This window comes from Ylistrum balloti, unplaced genomic scaffold, assembly GCF_031769215.1.
Source record: "Ylistrum balloti isolate Yb309-2 unplaced genomic scaffold, AGI_CSIRO_Ybal_v1 Utg369754, whole genome shotgun sequence".
Lineage (NCBI taxonomy): Eukaryota > Metazoa > Mollusca > Bivalvia > Pectinida > Pectinidae > Ylistrum > Ylistrum balloti.
Window position 1 is genome coordinate 920,633 of NW_026781956.1, and position 15,641 is coordinate 936,273.

General features: G+C 35.5%; 2 protein-coding genes across 2 annotated transcripts in view; one reads left to right on the plus strand and one right to left on the minus strand.

The window, feature by feature from the left end:
* Nucleotides 1-1,653: 1,653 nt before the first annotated feature.
* Nucleotides 1,654-8,323, minus strand: LOC132543385 (uncharacterized). The gene is made up of 4 exons (XM_060206877.1): nucleotides 8,171-8,323; nucleotides 6,383-6,859; nucleotides 5,897-6,026; nucleotides 1,654-3,309 (listed from the first exon to the last, which is right to left on the minus strand). The coding sequence occupies exons 1-4, from the start codon at nucleotides 8,286-8,288 to the stop codon at nucleotides 3,261-3,263; spliced, it is 774 nt and encodes a 257-aa protein (XP_060062860.1). The 5' UTR covers nucleotides 8,289-8,323; the 3' UTR covers nucleotides 1,654-3,260.
* A 2,073-nt stretch (nucleotides 8,324-10,396) lies between these two features.
* The window catches only part of LOC132543382 (centrosomal protein of 170 kDa-like), an 88,566-nt gene continuing 83,321 nt past the window's right edge, over nucleotides 10,397-15,641 (plus strand). Inside the window, exon 1 of the mRNA XM_060206873.1 lies at nucleotides 10,397-10,420. Coding sequence (XP_060062856.1) covers nucleotides 10,412-10,420 — 9 coding nt within the window. The 5' untranslated portion in view covers nucleotides 10,397-10,411. The remainder of the gene's footprint in view (nucleotides 10,421-15,641) is intronic.

Sequence of the window (15,641 nt, forward strand, 5' to 3'; positions counted from 1 at the left end):
TGCTTCAACTTCATCACTTATGACTAGTAGCGAATTAAACTGGGCTGGGGTGGAGGTCGGTATGAGGGGCAGAGACTGTTTCAGCGAACACATCTAACTTCATATCACACTAAGAATCACCAGACATACTGACAAGCAGCGAACACATCTAACTTCATATCGCATTAGGATCCACTGGGCATACTGACAAGCAGCGAACACATCTAACTTCCTATCGCATGAGGATCTACTGGATATACTGACGAGCAGCGAACACATCTAACTTCATATCGCATGAGGATCCACTGGATATACTGACGAGCAGAGAACACATCTAACTTCATATCGCATGAGGATCCACTGGATATACTGACGAGCAGAGAACACATCTACCTTCATATCGCATGAGGATCCACTGGATATACTGACGAGCAGAGAACACATCTAACTTCATATCACACTAAGAACTACCAGACATACTGACAAGCAGTGAACACATCTAACTTCATATCGCATTAGGATCCACTGGGCATACTGACAAGCAGCGAACACATCTAACTTCATATCACACTAAGAACTACCAGACATACTGACGAGCAGCGAACACATCTAACTTCATATCGCATTAGGATCCACTGGGCATACTGACAAGCAGCGAACACATCTAACTTCATATCGCATGAGGATCCTCTGGACATAATGATGAGCACAAAGCACATTACTACAATTTTAGCTTCATAACAACAGATGTACTAAGTAACATCGAACACATCTGACTTCATTTTGTGCAAGGAAAAATATAATTTTCAATTCAGATTCACACAAAAATACATCAGCAATGAAGCAGACACAGTGACCTAGCTTACATCTGCTTATAGTTTGTTAGAGATTGTGCAATCAAACCACAACCACAACAAAAATAAAATCACTTCTGGTCAGAATTCTTCAGAGTGCTCAAAATAGTCATTAGTTTGAGTAATTAAAAGCAGAGTAAGTGACCAAACATTGGCCATAATAGTGGACGTATGACGTTATAACGCCAGTAAATGGGTAACTATGAGAGGAATTTATTGAGATTAATGATCTTACACTTGTTCCTGTCATAATTATTCAACTGGCTCATCTTACCTCAATTACAAGATATTTGTATTAAAGAGTTTCAGAAAATTAAGTTTGCATTATCAGGCAAGATTTTGCATAACGTCATATAAACTAGGACTGAGTAACCCAAACTAACCACTAAAATTTCCATGGTCTAAATTTTCAACATATGTTACAGGATAAATAGATGAACATTGTCAATGTCTTGAAATATAAGCTACATTTTGGCTTCTTAAAAAACAGAAAAAAGGCTTCCCACTTGTCACTCTTCACCTACGCCAAAATACAGCTGATATTTTAGGACACTGTCCATGTATTCTCTGTATATGACCCCAATTGAAGATGGAAGGCATCAAAATAGCTGGTACAGTGAGTGAAAAGGAGTGAAAAAACTATATATAATATTTTTAGTGCCTGACTTTTCATCTATCACACCATGATACTCAATAGAAACAGGTATAACATGCCTACATTAACTGTCAGACATGACACATAAAATAACAAGTTTTACTAGAAAATACAAAACTTTATTGATAGTTTATAACTTTTGTAAAACAAATAAACCATCCAGGTGTATATATGTCTTGGTAAAAAAAGATAACAAATTTATAGAGATATTGAATAACCATATAGTTCACTTATATCATTCTATTGTATTTACTTAAACATTCTATTTCTGAAATCTAATTCAGTTTGATAGTAATTGTTCAAAATACTCTATTATTACAACAGAATATAGTATGCACTGTGTCATTAAAACATCGTAATGACAAATAATGCTGATGTTTGTGATTTCTTCAAGATTAAAGTATATAACATGTTTTAATTACACATTTACTGAATGATTGATTCACATCCATCAAGGTTTACAACTCAACTTACCAATGTATATATCGGTGTACAAATAGCTGGTCAGACTTGTGTGTATATAGATAATTTTTGATACTTCTGAATTTACTTATTCTAATAAAAATAACAGTGTTATGTTTAGCTACAATGACCTACAATGTATGATCATTCTAAACTGTTCACACAACAATCAATAAAGCATCTACTGTATTGATTTAATTTCAAAGAATCATGGACGTTTCAAAATGACTGAAAATAGTATAAGCATAAATAATCTTAATTTAAATGTGTGGGAGCAACACAAATGCTGCCACCAACCTCAAAGAAGAAATATGAAAGTGTTTAGTGCTCTTTGTTAAACAAAATTCATTTTGAGATAAAGAAAAAGTTTCCATGTTTAAATGCTTTGGAGATGCCCCCTGTGATAACAATATATTTGAGTCAAGATATCTAAGGAAGTGGCAGATATTTTTTTAGTCCAACCCTTGCATGGAAACAAGTACCGGCAATGTTCTTCAATCTTGGTCTTATATATTTGTGAAAATTAAAAGGACATATTTCTTGAAAAAGTAAATCAACTGTAAACAAATCAGAACTAGACCATTATACAACTAAACATTTCTATTTATCTGTTAAAGAGTAAGTAAACAGAAAGACAACATTCCTCTCCACCCTGATATGGCATGGGCATAAAAAATAGCTGCAGTGTTGTATCCAATTTATAACAATAAACTGGTGATGAAAGTTACTGGCTTTCAGCTTGACTAGATTCATTGTTAGGAATCTGCATAGGATAATCATATTAAAAAAGATTCCACAACCAGTCCTACAGAAGTCAAGATTTGTAAAGCTGTAATCTAGACCCTCCTATTACTTACTGATTTACACCTTGATTTTTTAATTCTTTAATAAATTTGGCGTCTGGCTTATCATTTCTGACCTCTGTGATTTATTACCTCTGACCTCTCTGTGACTTCTTACCTCTGACCTCTCTCAAATGAATAACACCAGAAAAGCATTTACAAGAAAGTCTTTGCTATTGAAGGTTGCATTGTCACTCTGATACTTTTTCTAGGATTCATCTGTTTGAGTACAACCAACATTTATTGTACTACAAGGTGCACCAATTAAGTAACGGTGCACTGGTCCAGATACCTTTCTAAAGGTTTGGTGCATTTGTGTCTATCCATTGCTTAAACATGTCTGTGCACTAATGCATTTCTGTCTGTAGACAACAGAAAATACATCAAACAATGCTACCAAATGGCAGCTCACATAATATCCAATGACTCCAAATATTGAGAAAAACCGCTCATCTTCTGGTATGGATGTCAAGGATTACAACTCAGACAAAATATCCTCTCCATGCATTCATCATAACTGTAAAAATAAAGAATAAACTGTTAGTATTGTGTAACAGAATATAAGATCAGGTGTTTCTACCTTTAGTTCACCACTAACTATAATGTCAATAGTCAGGTGTTTCTACCTTTAGTTCACCACCAACTATAATGTCAATAGTCAGGTGTTTCTACCTTTAGTTCACCACTAACTATAATGTCAATAGTCAGGTGTTTCTACCTTTAGTTCACCACTAACTATAATGTCAATAGTCAGGTGTTTCTACCTTTAGTTCACCACTAACTATAATGTCAATAGTCAGGTGTTTCTACCTTTAGTTCACCACTAACTATAATGTCAATAGTCAGGTGTTTCTACCTTTAGTTCACCACTAACTATAATGTCAATAGTCAGGTGTTTCTACCTTTAGTTCACCACTAACTATATCATCAATAGTCAGGTGTTTCTACCTTTAGTTCATCACTAACTATATCATCAATAGTCAGGTGTTTCTACCTTTAGTTCACCACTAACTATAATGTCAATAGTCAGGTGTTTCTACCTTTAGTTCACCACTAACTATAATGTCAATAGTCAGGTGTTTCTACCTTTAGTTCACCACTAACTATAATGTCAATAGTCAGGTGTTTCTATCTTTAGTTCACCACCAACTATAATGTCAATAGTCAGGTGTTTCTACCTTTAGTTCACCACTAACTATAATGTCAATAGTCAGGTGTTTCTACCTTTAGTTCACCACCAACTATAATGTCAATAGTCAGGTGTTTCTACCTTTAGTTCACCACTAACTATAATGTCAATAGTCAGGTGTTTCTACCTTTAGTTCACCACTAACTATAATGTCAATAGTCAGGTGTTTCTACCTTTAGTTCACCACTAACTATAATGTCAATAGTCAGGTGTTTCTACCTTTAGTTCACCACTAACTATAATGTCAATAGTCAGGTGTTTCTACCTTTAGTTCACCACTAACTATAATGTCAATAGTCAGGTGTTTCTACCTTTAGTTCACCAATAACTATATGTCAATAGTCAGGTGTTTCTACCTTTAGTTCACCACTAACTATATCATCAATAGTCAGGTGTTTCTACCTTTAGTTCATCACTAACTATATCATCAATAGTCAGGTGTTTCTACCTTTAGTTCACCACTAACTATAATGTCAATAGTCAGGTGTTTCTACCTTTAGTTCACCACTAACTATAATGTCAATAGTCAGGTGTTTCTACCTTTAGTTCACCACTAACTATAATGTCAATAGTCAGGTGTTTCTACCTTTAGTTCACCACTAACTATAATGTCAATAGTCAGGTGTTTCTACCTTTAGTTCACTACTAACTATATCATCAATAGTCAGGTGTTTCTACCTTTAGTTCACCACTAACTATAATGTCAATAGTCAGGTGTTTCTACCTTTAGTTCACCACTCTATAATGTCAATAGTCAGGTGTTTCTACCTTTAGTTCACCACTAACTATAATGTCAATAGTCAGGTGTTTCTACCTTTAGTTCACCACTAACTATAATGTCAATAGTCAGGTGTTTCTACCTTTAGTCAATAGTTCACCACTAACTATATCATCAATAGTCAGGTGTTTCTACCTTTAGTTCACCACTAACTAAATCGTCAATAGTCAGGTGTTTCTACCTTTAGTTCACCACTAACTATAATGTCAATAGTCAGGTGTTTCTACCTTTAGTTCACCACTAACTATAATGTCAATAGTCAGGTGTTTCTACCTTTAGTTCACCACTAACATCAATAACTTTAGTTCACCACTAACTATCATCAATAGTGTTTCTACCTTTAGTTCACCACTAACAATAGTCAGGTGTTTCTACCTTTAGTTCACCACTAACTATAATGTCAATAGTCAGATGTTTCTACCTTTAGTTCACCACTAACTATATCATCAATAGTCAGGTGTTTCTACCTTTAGTTCACCACTAACTATAATGTCAATAGTCAGGTGTTTCTACCTTTAGTTCACCACTAACTATATCATCAATAGTCAGGTGTTTCTACCTTTAGTTCACCACTAACTATATCATCAATAGTCAGGTGTTTCTACCTTTAGTTCACCACTAACTATAATGTCAATAGTCAGGTGTTTCTACCTTTAGTTCACCACTAACTACAATGTCAATAGTCCGGTGTTTCTATCTTTAGTTCACCACTAACTATAATGTCAATAGTCAGGTGTTTCTACCTTTAGTTCACCACTAACTATAATGTCAATGTCAATAGTTCACCACTAACTATAATGAGGTGTTTCTACCTTTAGTTCACCACTAACTATAATGTCAATAGTCAGGTGTTTCTACCTTTAGTTCACCACTAACTATAATGTCAATAGTCAGGTGTTTCTACCTTTAGTTCATCACTAACTACATTGTCAATAGTCAGGTGTTTCTACCTTTAGTTCACCAATAACTACAATGTCAATAGTCAGGTGTTTCTATCTTTAGTTCACCAATAACTATAATGTCAATAGTCCGGTGTTTCTATCTTTAGTTCACCAATAACTACAATGTGGAAAGTTACATATATATAAAATATACAATAAAGAACACATTGTTACTATTTTTCATTTGACTACTTACTTGCTTGTTGAACAAAGGTGACAGAACTCAGCTTGACAATTACAGCATTGTTGCACTTTGTCTACCATTTTCTCACAAAAACCACATTTTGATCTGTTGGACTGACATGTTTTCTTTCCTGGGAATTTTCCTTTAAACAAGAAATGTGATATATTCAAATCATAAAATCAACCCTCGACAATCTGTGGAAATTTAAAAGATGAAGAAACAAGAGAATATCTATCATGTTCAACAGATAAGAAGTCCTTGTCTGGTAATAAGCTGAAGTAAACCGTACTTATAGCTAGTCAGTAGAATTACAAACACATGCTAAGTCTGAATCCATTCCCTGTATTTAAGTTAGAGGTAAGGAGTTGATACATGAAGGTTATTGTAGAATAATTAAGTATATATATATATTAGACTCAAAAAGGAACCAGAATGAAATTGTGATGTAACTTTCAAAAACAGGAAAATGTTTGCCAGCATTAACAGTTTGATACTAACCCTTTCCATTCATTTTGAAGAAATCAAATGACTTTGGAGGACAAGGATCTGTATCAACAGACATTTGTTCTTGTGGTGCAGGTGTGGTAAGTTGACCTGTCTGGTCAATACACATCTGTCCTGGAAGTGTTTTGCTAGGCACCCTCTGAGAAACACCCATGTCAACAGCCATCTCTTGTGTGAAGGCGTTTGCCATGGCCAGCTGTCCCCAAGGAGTCAGACACATCTGTCCGGAGTGTGTGGCGCTGGGCACCATCTGTGAAACACCCATGTCAACAGCCATTTCTTGTGTGGACAAAGCTGACATGGTAAGTTGTCCCTCAGTAGTCAGACACATCTGCCCCGAGAGTGTTATAGTAGGGACTGTTTGGGGAGGACTCTGACTAGGAAAAGTGATATTGTTATCATTAGCATCAGTTATCATGGCATTTGTCTTGTTCTTCGTAGCTCCACTGAAAAGCATCTGGCGCGTCCTCTCTGAAACAGCAAACATCCAGCATATTTACAAATATATCCATGTCCAAAGGGAAAGTGTCATCACAATGTCATGTAGTTGGAGTAATTACTTCTCCGAGACCAATATGTCATCAGTCTTGGCTGCTTACAATAATAAATGTGAAAAATGACCATCCACATGGACCATCTATAGCTAGATTAAATAACTCTGTCCTATTCCTGTTTACAGAACCCACAGCCAATTATTAACTTATTAGTGACAAGACCTTGTTTGACATCAATGCCCTCTGACAGCCTTGCTCGCCCCCTCCTAACATAAAGAATATATTGTATTAATCAGCAGACAATATAGAAAAGGCAGTAGAGTAGTAAGAAACATTGTTTGATATCATTCCAACATCGTTTTCAGTCTGTTATATATTTTGATGTGGCCATTTTGTTGTACTGTATTACTTTTGACCTAAAACAAATACTGTGATCAAATCCATTCATCATAAAAAATGAGAGTATTTTTTCATTGGCAAAAATTTGGGTACATTTTATTAATACAAATCTTTACATCATCACAGATACCATAAAACAGTCCATCAATCCATCCTCGGATGCAAGTATTTTATTGTCATCTGCTAGGTAAAACAAACTGACCTAGGTTAAAAATCCACACAGCCTTGCATATCTTTGCCACAGAAGTCAAAACATGCTCATCTTATATTGGAAAATGAAGATTTTTCTAATTTGAATTAACAAGTGAATTGTAGAGAGCCACATGTGAAAATAACATAATTTGAAAAGCTTGTGGTATGAAAAAAGTTAAGTGAGAAATGTGGTAATTTTAACAAAAATAAATAAAACAATACAATAAAAGAATTTAATCTTTCCCTTTTGAAAAGGAGCATACATAGACACAGACATCTATTCTTTTTTTTACAAAATTTTATTTTGATTTCTTGTCATCGGAATGTTATCCCGTTCTAGATGATGATTTTACGTAAAATTGGTGCATAGCACCGTTGGCCTAACGCAAACGTCTCTGTGATTCAGTGATGACACCAGAAACGGAAGTGTAGGAATGTTTCCGATACACATGTCTGATCTGTCATTTCTGGTGAACGCATTTAGAGTCGTATTTGAAGATATCTTGCAGAAAAATACTGATGTTTTATAAATCATCTTACGGAATATTTATAGTATACACATATTTCAATACATTTATGTATTTGGTTGCAAGTCATCGACATCGCATTGCTACCGATATAAGATTATTAAGGGTCCCAAATTAATGCGCCAAGGATATCACACAGGTTAATATCATTGCAAAACAAAAATAATTACCATATACTGCTTTGAGATGCTCTTTCCCAGAGATGCCATCAGCTAGTTCTTTCTGACCCACGTGTGTTTTCAGCTGGAGTGGAGAACTGTCACCGAAAGGGTTTCGTCTTTTTGGCATGATGGCGACAACGTTAACAACTCAGTCTGTTTTTGTTTTGATCACGATGTTTCGCGCGAAATGTAACACTGACTTCCTGTGTGATGCGCATGACTGTAATATGCATACGAGTTATTTCCCTTCCCTTATTGCAATGACTTTGAAGACGCTCAATTGTGCCACACGGTATCCAAGGCACAATGTATTAAATGCTGTGAGATGCTTTTTTAGTATTTTCTCATACTAGTCGGGATGTCCGCCGACACGTAATGGTGCAAAGACACCACTTGATAATTCTGACATGGGCTAGTGATGATTACTCTGATATGGACTAGATAAGCTGACTTGATGCAAGGTTTTGTTTCGTACGTATATTTTCATGTTTGGCACGCCCACGGAATATTGTACATTTGTTCGTGTAATGAACTTTGTGGTATGATTTTATTTTTATTTTGATGCTCGGGACACAATCGTTCTGTGACTGTCAGTTCTGCAGAAAGATCCAGGCGAACCAAATTTTTCGGGATCATCACGTATATAGAGCTCAATTTTAGGCTAAATGTACTTTTCCAAGTCGTTTAATATCATTTTCAGACATACTGAAAACGTTTTGAATTTAAATGACAAGAAATTTATTGACCACGTCCATCGTATACCCACCAAAGTGGCGGCGAAAATAACGCGAAGAAATATAGTTCCAAGCTTTAAGGATATGAAAGTGATTTTATGTCGAGATTTCGTAAATAAACTTCATAATAACAATATATTCAAACGCTTACTTCAACAGTTTTTTTAATGTTAAGCGTAATTTTAAAGTAAATTCAGAAAGTAATCCTGTCGAATTAATGGCACGCGCACATAACTCAAAACAAAACATTACGGACACTAGGAATCAAGGAAAGCGGACACATACACGTTTGTGAAAAGGATTCCTTCGTTTCTCCCACGATATAGCGGCGAAAGACCTTTTCAGTCAAAACCCAATAAGCGATAAGCGATTTTGATGTAACTTCTCGTTGTTGCAGTCCTAAAACTTCCGATTTGTACAGCTACGGACAGAGGAAAATTCTTTATGTGAAGAGAACGATCTCTAGATTTCTTCAAGAGAAACGAAAATAAGATATTTTGATTGCCACACCATCCTGATTTCTGTCCATTCATCCCTCTAATCCCTCCCGGGACTTCGCCTCTGAACCCTGCAGCCCAGGATGGCTACATATCTGTCACTCTTCTCCATAAATAATGCGACTCTTTTGCATTTATCGTCTGGACATCAGCTTCCGGACCGTTATGTATTTCGGAACGGCCATTATATGCGCTAAAAATTAACAAAGACCAATGTTGGTTTTCACACATGAAAACTTGACTTAAATTGATACAAAGTAGGTCGGGATATTTTTTTCAACCAATCTACAGGTCAGGAGCTTTCAGACAGTTCTGTGATATCGAGTCTGCGCTAAATTCCAACATCACGAAATCGGAGTTCGTTGTCCCAGCGACTCATCTTTTCAAGACTGATCATACATGCAGTTTTTTTTATTATAATGCCATAAGGTTATAGTTACTCTCGCTCGCTATGAATCGACCTTATAAAAATGAGCATATATACGCCCCATTATGTAGAAGGGTGTTTGTGAAAAGCTCATTAATAAAAGTTGCGACAATTTTATTTTGCACTTTTCGGTATTATTGATGTAAGTCAAGTTTAATAAACCATTTTGAATTCGGCAAATTGTGTCAGCCTTAATACATAGCCGGCGCCAGATAAAATTTATTCTCCTGTTCACAGTAGATTCTTAAGGAAGCACAAAGAATATTAATATTTAATTGATATTTCATAAATACATTACTATCAAAATGTCAAAATAACAGAAACATTTTTAGACACTGACTATGTATTTTACACCTGAGGATTCGTGCCACCCAAAATGTACTATCCGAATATCATCCGCCAATTTATCAGAGAGCTACACCTATCCCCGTTTAGCGCTTCCGGTTTCTCTCTACACGCATCAAAATGTTTTTTCTGTTTTGCTATACATGTATTGGAAAGTGACATGTTCCAGAAGTGGTAATGGAAGTTCTAGAATGTTGAGGATTACTGCATGAACAGGACAGTGTGACCGGACATTAACATCCACAATATGGCATCAGTAAGAGTATTGCAAGATTTTTTTCAGCACTTAAAATTAGTATCGTCTGCTAAAATACCGGGTTAAAAAGTCATTTCATAGGATGTGTTATTCAATATTAATGCTATGTCGGTAATTTTGATATACAGCAACCTGCATAGAATCTTAATGCTATCAATTTCCGCCTTGCAATGCTAACGTGTAGTGCACCATTCTAAGCAGCACGGACCTAATCAACATAAACAATTATTACACTGAGAAACAGTATTTATTGATTTTTTTCATTCTCGTAATAGTCTGACCTAGACGTAAAACTACCTAGCAGTTAGGATACCAACTTTATCCCTTACACATAGCTGCCACAATGTCACTGCAACGATACATTTGTTTAGGAGGCTGGGTACAATGTCTAATATTAGCCTAACCATACTGAATACTGCGTAACACTAATGCTGTAATTTATCATCAAGTTGTTATTCATTTAAATGTTTTTATTCATCTCCATCATCTGCACGGGCATGGTAATCTGCTTTTCCTTAAAAACACTCCGTACTTTTACATAACTGTTTAGCAGATCTTGTATTACCATATAACAGTTTGGGATTTAATTTCTAGTGAACCAATGAGTTGGTTGCTGAGGTCACTGAATAATGTTTGCGTCTAGAATTTAGAGGCAGATAATAAGATTCATGCTTCCTACGAGACCTTTCTTCATGTTTTCCAGGCTTCCATAACAATATAATGTATACAATGCTAAATCACATCTATGAACTATTGATATGGTCACATATAGTCACAGCGTGTAGTGATTTTTTCAGAGAGGATACCATCTTCTATTTTATATTAAAGGGCATCTTCACTTCAAAATGACTTTTATAAGGAAAGAGGACCCAAACCGATATTGTGTCAGTACCCAAATCAATTTGCATGAACGCAAATAATGCATGCCGAAAGAAAAAAGTCCACAATTTAATGAAAATTAAAGAAAGCTTACCAACACAAAATTTTCATCCTATAGTCAATTATTATACATATTCAATAACACCTGATCTTGTCTTTCAAATTCACATTTCTGAATTGTTGACATTGTCCTATCATGTCATGGTGCATACAAAGACGAAGCTTTCTTTTTTTGGAGGGATGAAACATTTCATTGCGATACAGTATTTGCCTTCTGATTCAATACCGGTATTTGATATTTCAAGATCTTGCCTGCTGGTTGTCATGTCATGAATGCTTTTAACATATTTTCTTAAATCCTCATTATGGAGCAAGTAAGGCTTATTTTAAAATCCTTTGACTGTCTTTTTTTCAGATGTTGCTCATAAGTAAATTTTCAAATGTGCTTCACAGTGGTATTGTGCTCTGATCAGTTATTTTAGTTGACTATTAAGTCAGCATTAAACATTACAAACAGCAAGTTTACTAAATCAGAAATAATCAAATTGAAGGTTGTGTATCATGAGGTGTTTTGTAGTGGAGGTAAAATGCATAATTGCATTCCTATTTTTTGGACAAAGGGATCAAGAAGGTATGTATGGAATCTTCCTGGTATCACTATTAAGTAAAAAAAACCGATGTTTCTTACCAGACAGTTTTACTGACATTTTGCTCACTTGGTCACTGGTGATGATAGTGATGTTGGAGTTATACTTCTCCTTGTTCACCACAGAAATGAACAGAGTGCTGTAAACCTGGCTGAGCTGGTTAGCCCCCTTGGTGTCTGTTTATAACAGGAACATGTCTCTGTATTTCTTTAAATTTTACAACCTACCACTCTCTACACCAAGTTTGGAGTCATAAGGACGGATGCAACAATGTAATCATACAACAGGAAGACAAGATCAGGGAGGAACAGTCCATTACAACGATGCTCAAAAATGTTGATGTTTCAAATGGACCATCAAGACTGTGAAAGGTAGATCAAATTAAAAACACACTGGCAACCGAAGAGAATACATGGAAGAAATAACAGGCAGATGAGAAGACTAGGTTTAATACCATACATGAAAGGAGCATTGGAGACACCAGGTACACTAGACCCACTGTGTCTTGACCAGCTATTCCAGACCATCAGGAGCATTCCTGTACACCCAAAAGACAAAGTTTATATCTGTGGCACATGCAACTGTGTGTATAAGATTGGATGCAAGAACTGTGATTCAGTATACATAGAAAGAGGAAGTTCAGAGCATGCTTAAAGGATACAAACAGGAACTTTACTATATCAGGGAGAAAAACAGAATGGGCTACCAACTGAAAGTGCCAACTGAAGGAGGCCATTAAGATACAGAAATGGGCCAGTTATTAACAGTGACTAAAGGGCAAAGCCAGGTATGTGTTACTTTGTTAACTTCTCTTGTGAATGAAGGGAAGCAACTCTTACATCACTTATGTCACCAGTGACCAAGCTGGATATCAGGAAGGTTTGCAAGATGATAGTTACTCAAGATTAACAATAACTTTTGTTGGTTTTATATAGCACATTGTTCTTTGATGGGTTTGATTTACCAGTACTCAATACATGGTCAGTTGATCATAAAGTCTTTTTAGCTTTTTATCACTTGCTTTTACAGGTCAGCACATAAATGTTCATCCACAATTCATGATAAAGCAACACTTTCTCTCTACTTGTGGCACCTGCACTCAGCTGCTAACTCTCCAGACAATTACTAATGAAGCATACATGAGCATTATATTTCGATTAATACTCTTACTTGTCATACATGTATAATTGATCATATATGATTATGAGGCACATGTATAGTATTCACCCAGTGTTTAATGGGTATTTCATCAAGCATATAAAGTATGAATATCAGATGATTAATAACACAGTATGTTAAGAAATGTGTTTTAATATTCTTTATAAAAGCACATTACTTGGACAAGGTCACAGCCAGGTTTTTGATTGCAAAACTTAATAAGAAAAAAATAAACATGATTTGATGAAGTCACCATGTTTAAGATTACAAAGGAGTGAAATATTACACTGTATGAATGATTAGCACAGAGTTATGTATATTTCAGCTATGATTGTTTCCTATTATTGTTTACATGTATTTAAGAAGTCAGTCACAGTTTTCATAAAGAGCAGTCACATGGGCATATTGATTGATGGTCTTAGTTTTGGCAATTTTACTTTCTCTACTATACTTAAGAATTGACTAAAGTTGTTATGACGAAGTGTTCCTAGGCCTATACAATGTGTTGTTAGTGTGAGTTACATATAGACATTCTATGTAAAGAAAGCAGAAAAAAACAAGCTAACGCTGAAATGTCATTAGAGGTAAGGTGTGAGTCATACATATTCAAACTATAAAGAAATCAGAAGCTTTAATGATGGGAAAATTCATGCTAATGGGAGAGGCATTAACTATCTTGTCAAACAGATGTGTGATGTAATTACTGAGGACAGAGGTATTATGTGTGAAAGATCACCATTATATCCACTCTAATGATTTTATGTTTGCATCTCATTTTATATCAACTTTATGAAGTTTTAAACCTGTTTGATTTTCTGCACCTGTATGAGGTTCTACACCTGTATGAGGTTCTACACCTGTATGAGGTTCTACACCTATATAAGGTTCTACACCTGTATGAAGTTTTCTACCTGTATGAGGTTCTCTACCTGAATGAGGTTCTACACCTGTATGAGGTTCTACACCTGTATGAGGTTCTATACCTGTATGAAGTTCTATACCTGTGTGAGGTTCTACATCTGTATGAGGTTCTATACCTGTATGAAGTTCTATACCTGTGTGAGGTTCTACATCTGTATGAGGTTCTACACCTGTATGAGTTTCTATACCTGTATGAAGTTCTCTACCTGAGGTTCAACACCTTTATAACGTTCCCTACCTGTATGGGGTTCTACACCTGTATGAGGTTCTATACCTGTATGAAGTTCTCTACCTCTATGAGGTTCTACACCTTTATAAGGTTCCCTAACTGTATGGGGTTCTACCCCTATATGGGGTTCTACACCTGTATTAGGTTTCACACCTGTTTGAGGTTCCTTATCTGTATGAGGTTCCCCAACTGTATGAGGATCCCTACCTGTATGAGGTTCTACACCTGTATGTGGTTCCCTACCTTTATGAGGTTCTACACCTGTATGTGGTTCCCTACCTGTATGAGGTTCCCCAACTGTACGAGGTTCCCTACCTGTATGTGGTTCCCTACCTGTATGGGGTTCTACAGCTATATGGGGTTCTACACCTTTATGAGGTTCCCTACCTGTATGGAGTTCTACACCTGTATTAGTTTCTACACCTGTATGTGGTTCTATATCTGTATGAGGTTCTACACCTTTATGAGGTTCTACACCTGTATGTGGTTCCCTACCTGTATGGGGTTCTACAGCTATATGGGGTTCTACACCTTTATAAGGTTCTTAACCTGTATGTGGAGGTTATACTCCTTTATGAGATTGTATAAGTCTCCACACCTGTTTGAGGTCTTACATCTGTGTGAGGTTGAGGTATTATGCAATGTACCATTGTTAAGTAACAAGTTCGCTGACGCCTATCTTCAAGCACATGATACAATAGTGATTGAAACATCTTTAGATTGTACATACCACTTACCACAAAGTAAATTTACACACATTCTGTGAATGATATGAGAAATTTGTTATAACATGTTCATGAATTATTTTTACACTGTTGTATTAATTGCCTCAACAAATTATGATATAAAGTTGAATAAAACTAGTTAAACTACTAACTGTTTATGACTTAAAAGAAGTTTCTGTATAATTGAACAATGTGATGTGTTAGTTAGCATGATTTCAATCTCCATTATCAAGCAGCTTGTTTCAGCTAGAACTCTATTATTTAGAGGTCTTATATTCTGCATTTTTCCGATTGTATTCAAACAATATGATATCTTTGAAAGAACATTAACTGCTCCATTCTTTGTTATGAACACATGCATTGTTACTGGTGGGTACAATTTCTTTGTCGACAGCTTTTGACTTAGCAACGTTTCATATCTTTAGGAGAATTTTGCATGGTAGTGTTACTGGTAGAATTTCATGATCTTTCACAAACTCTGGAAAAAACAAATGATAAATATTTGATCACTGCATCTTCTGTACAGAAATATTTTCTTTTGAATGTTTCTGATATCTGCAGTGAACAAAAAATGTCTCTTACATTTTTGTAGGACACTTATTGTTGTAACTCTATATCACATTTACCTTCTTGGTAATTCCTTTAGTGCAAAGACAAATATT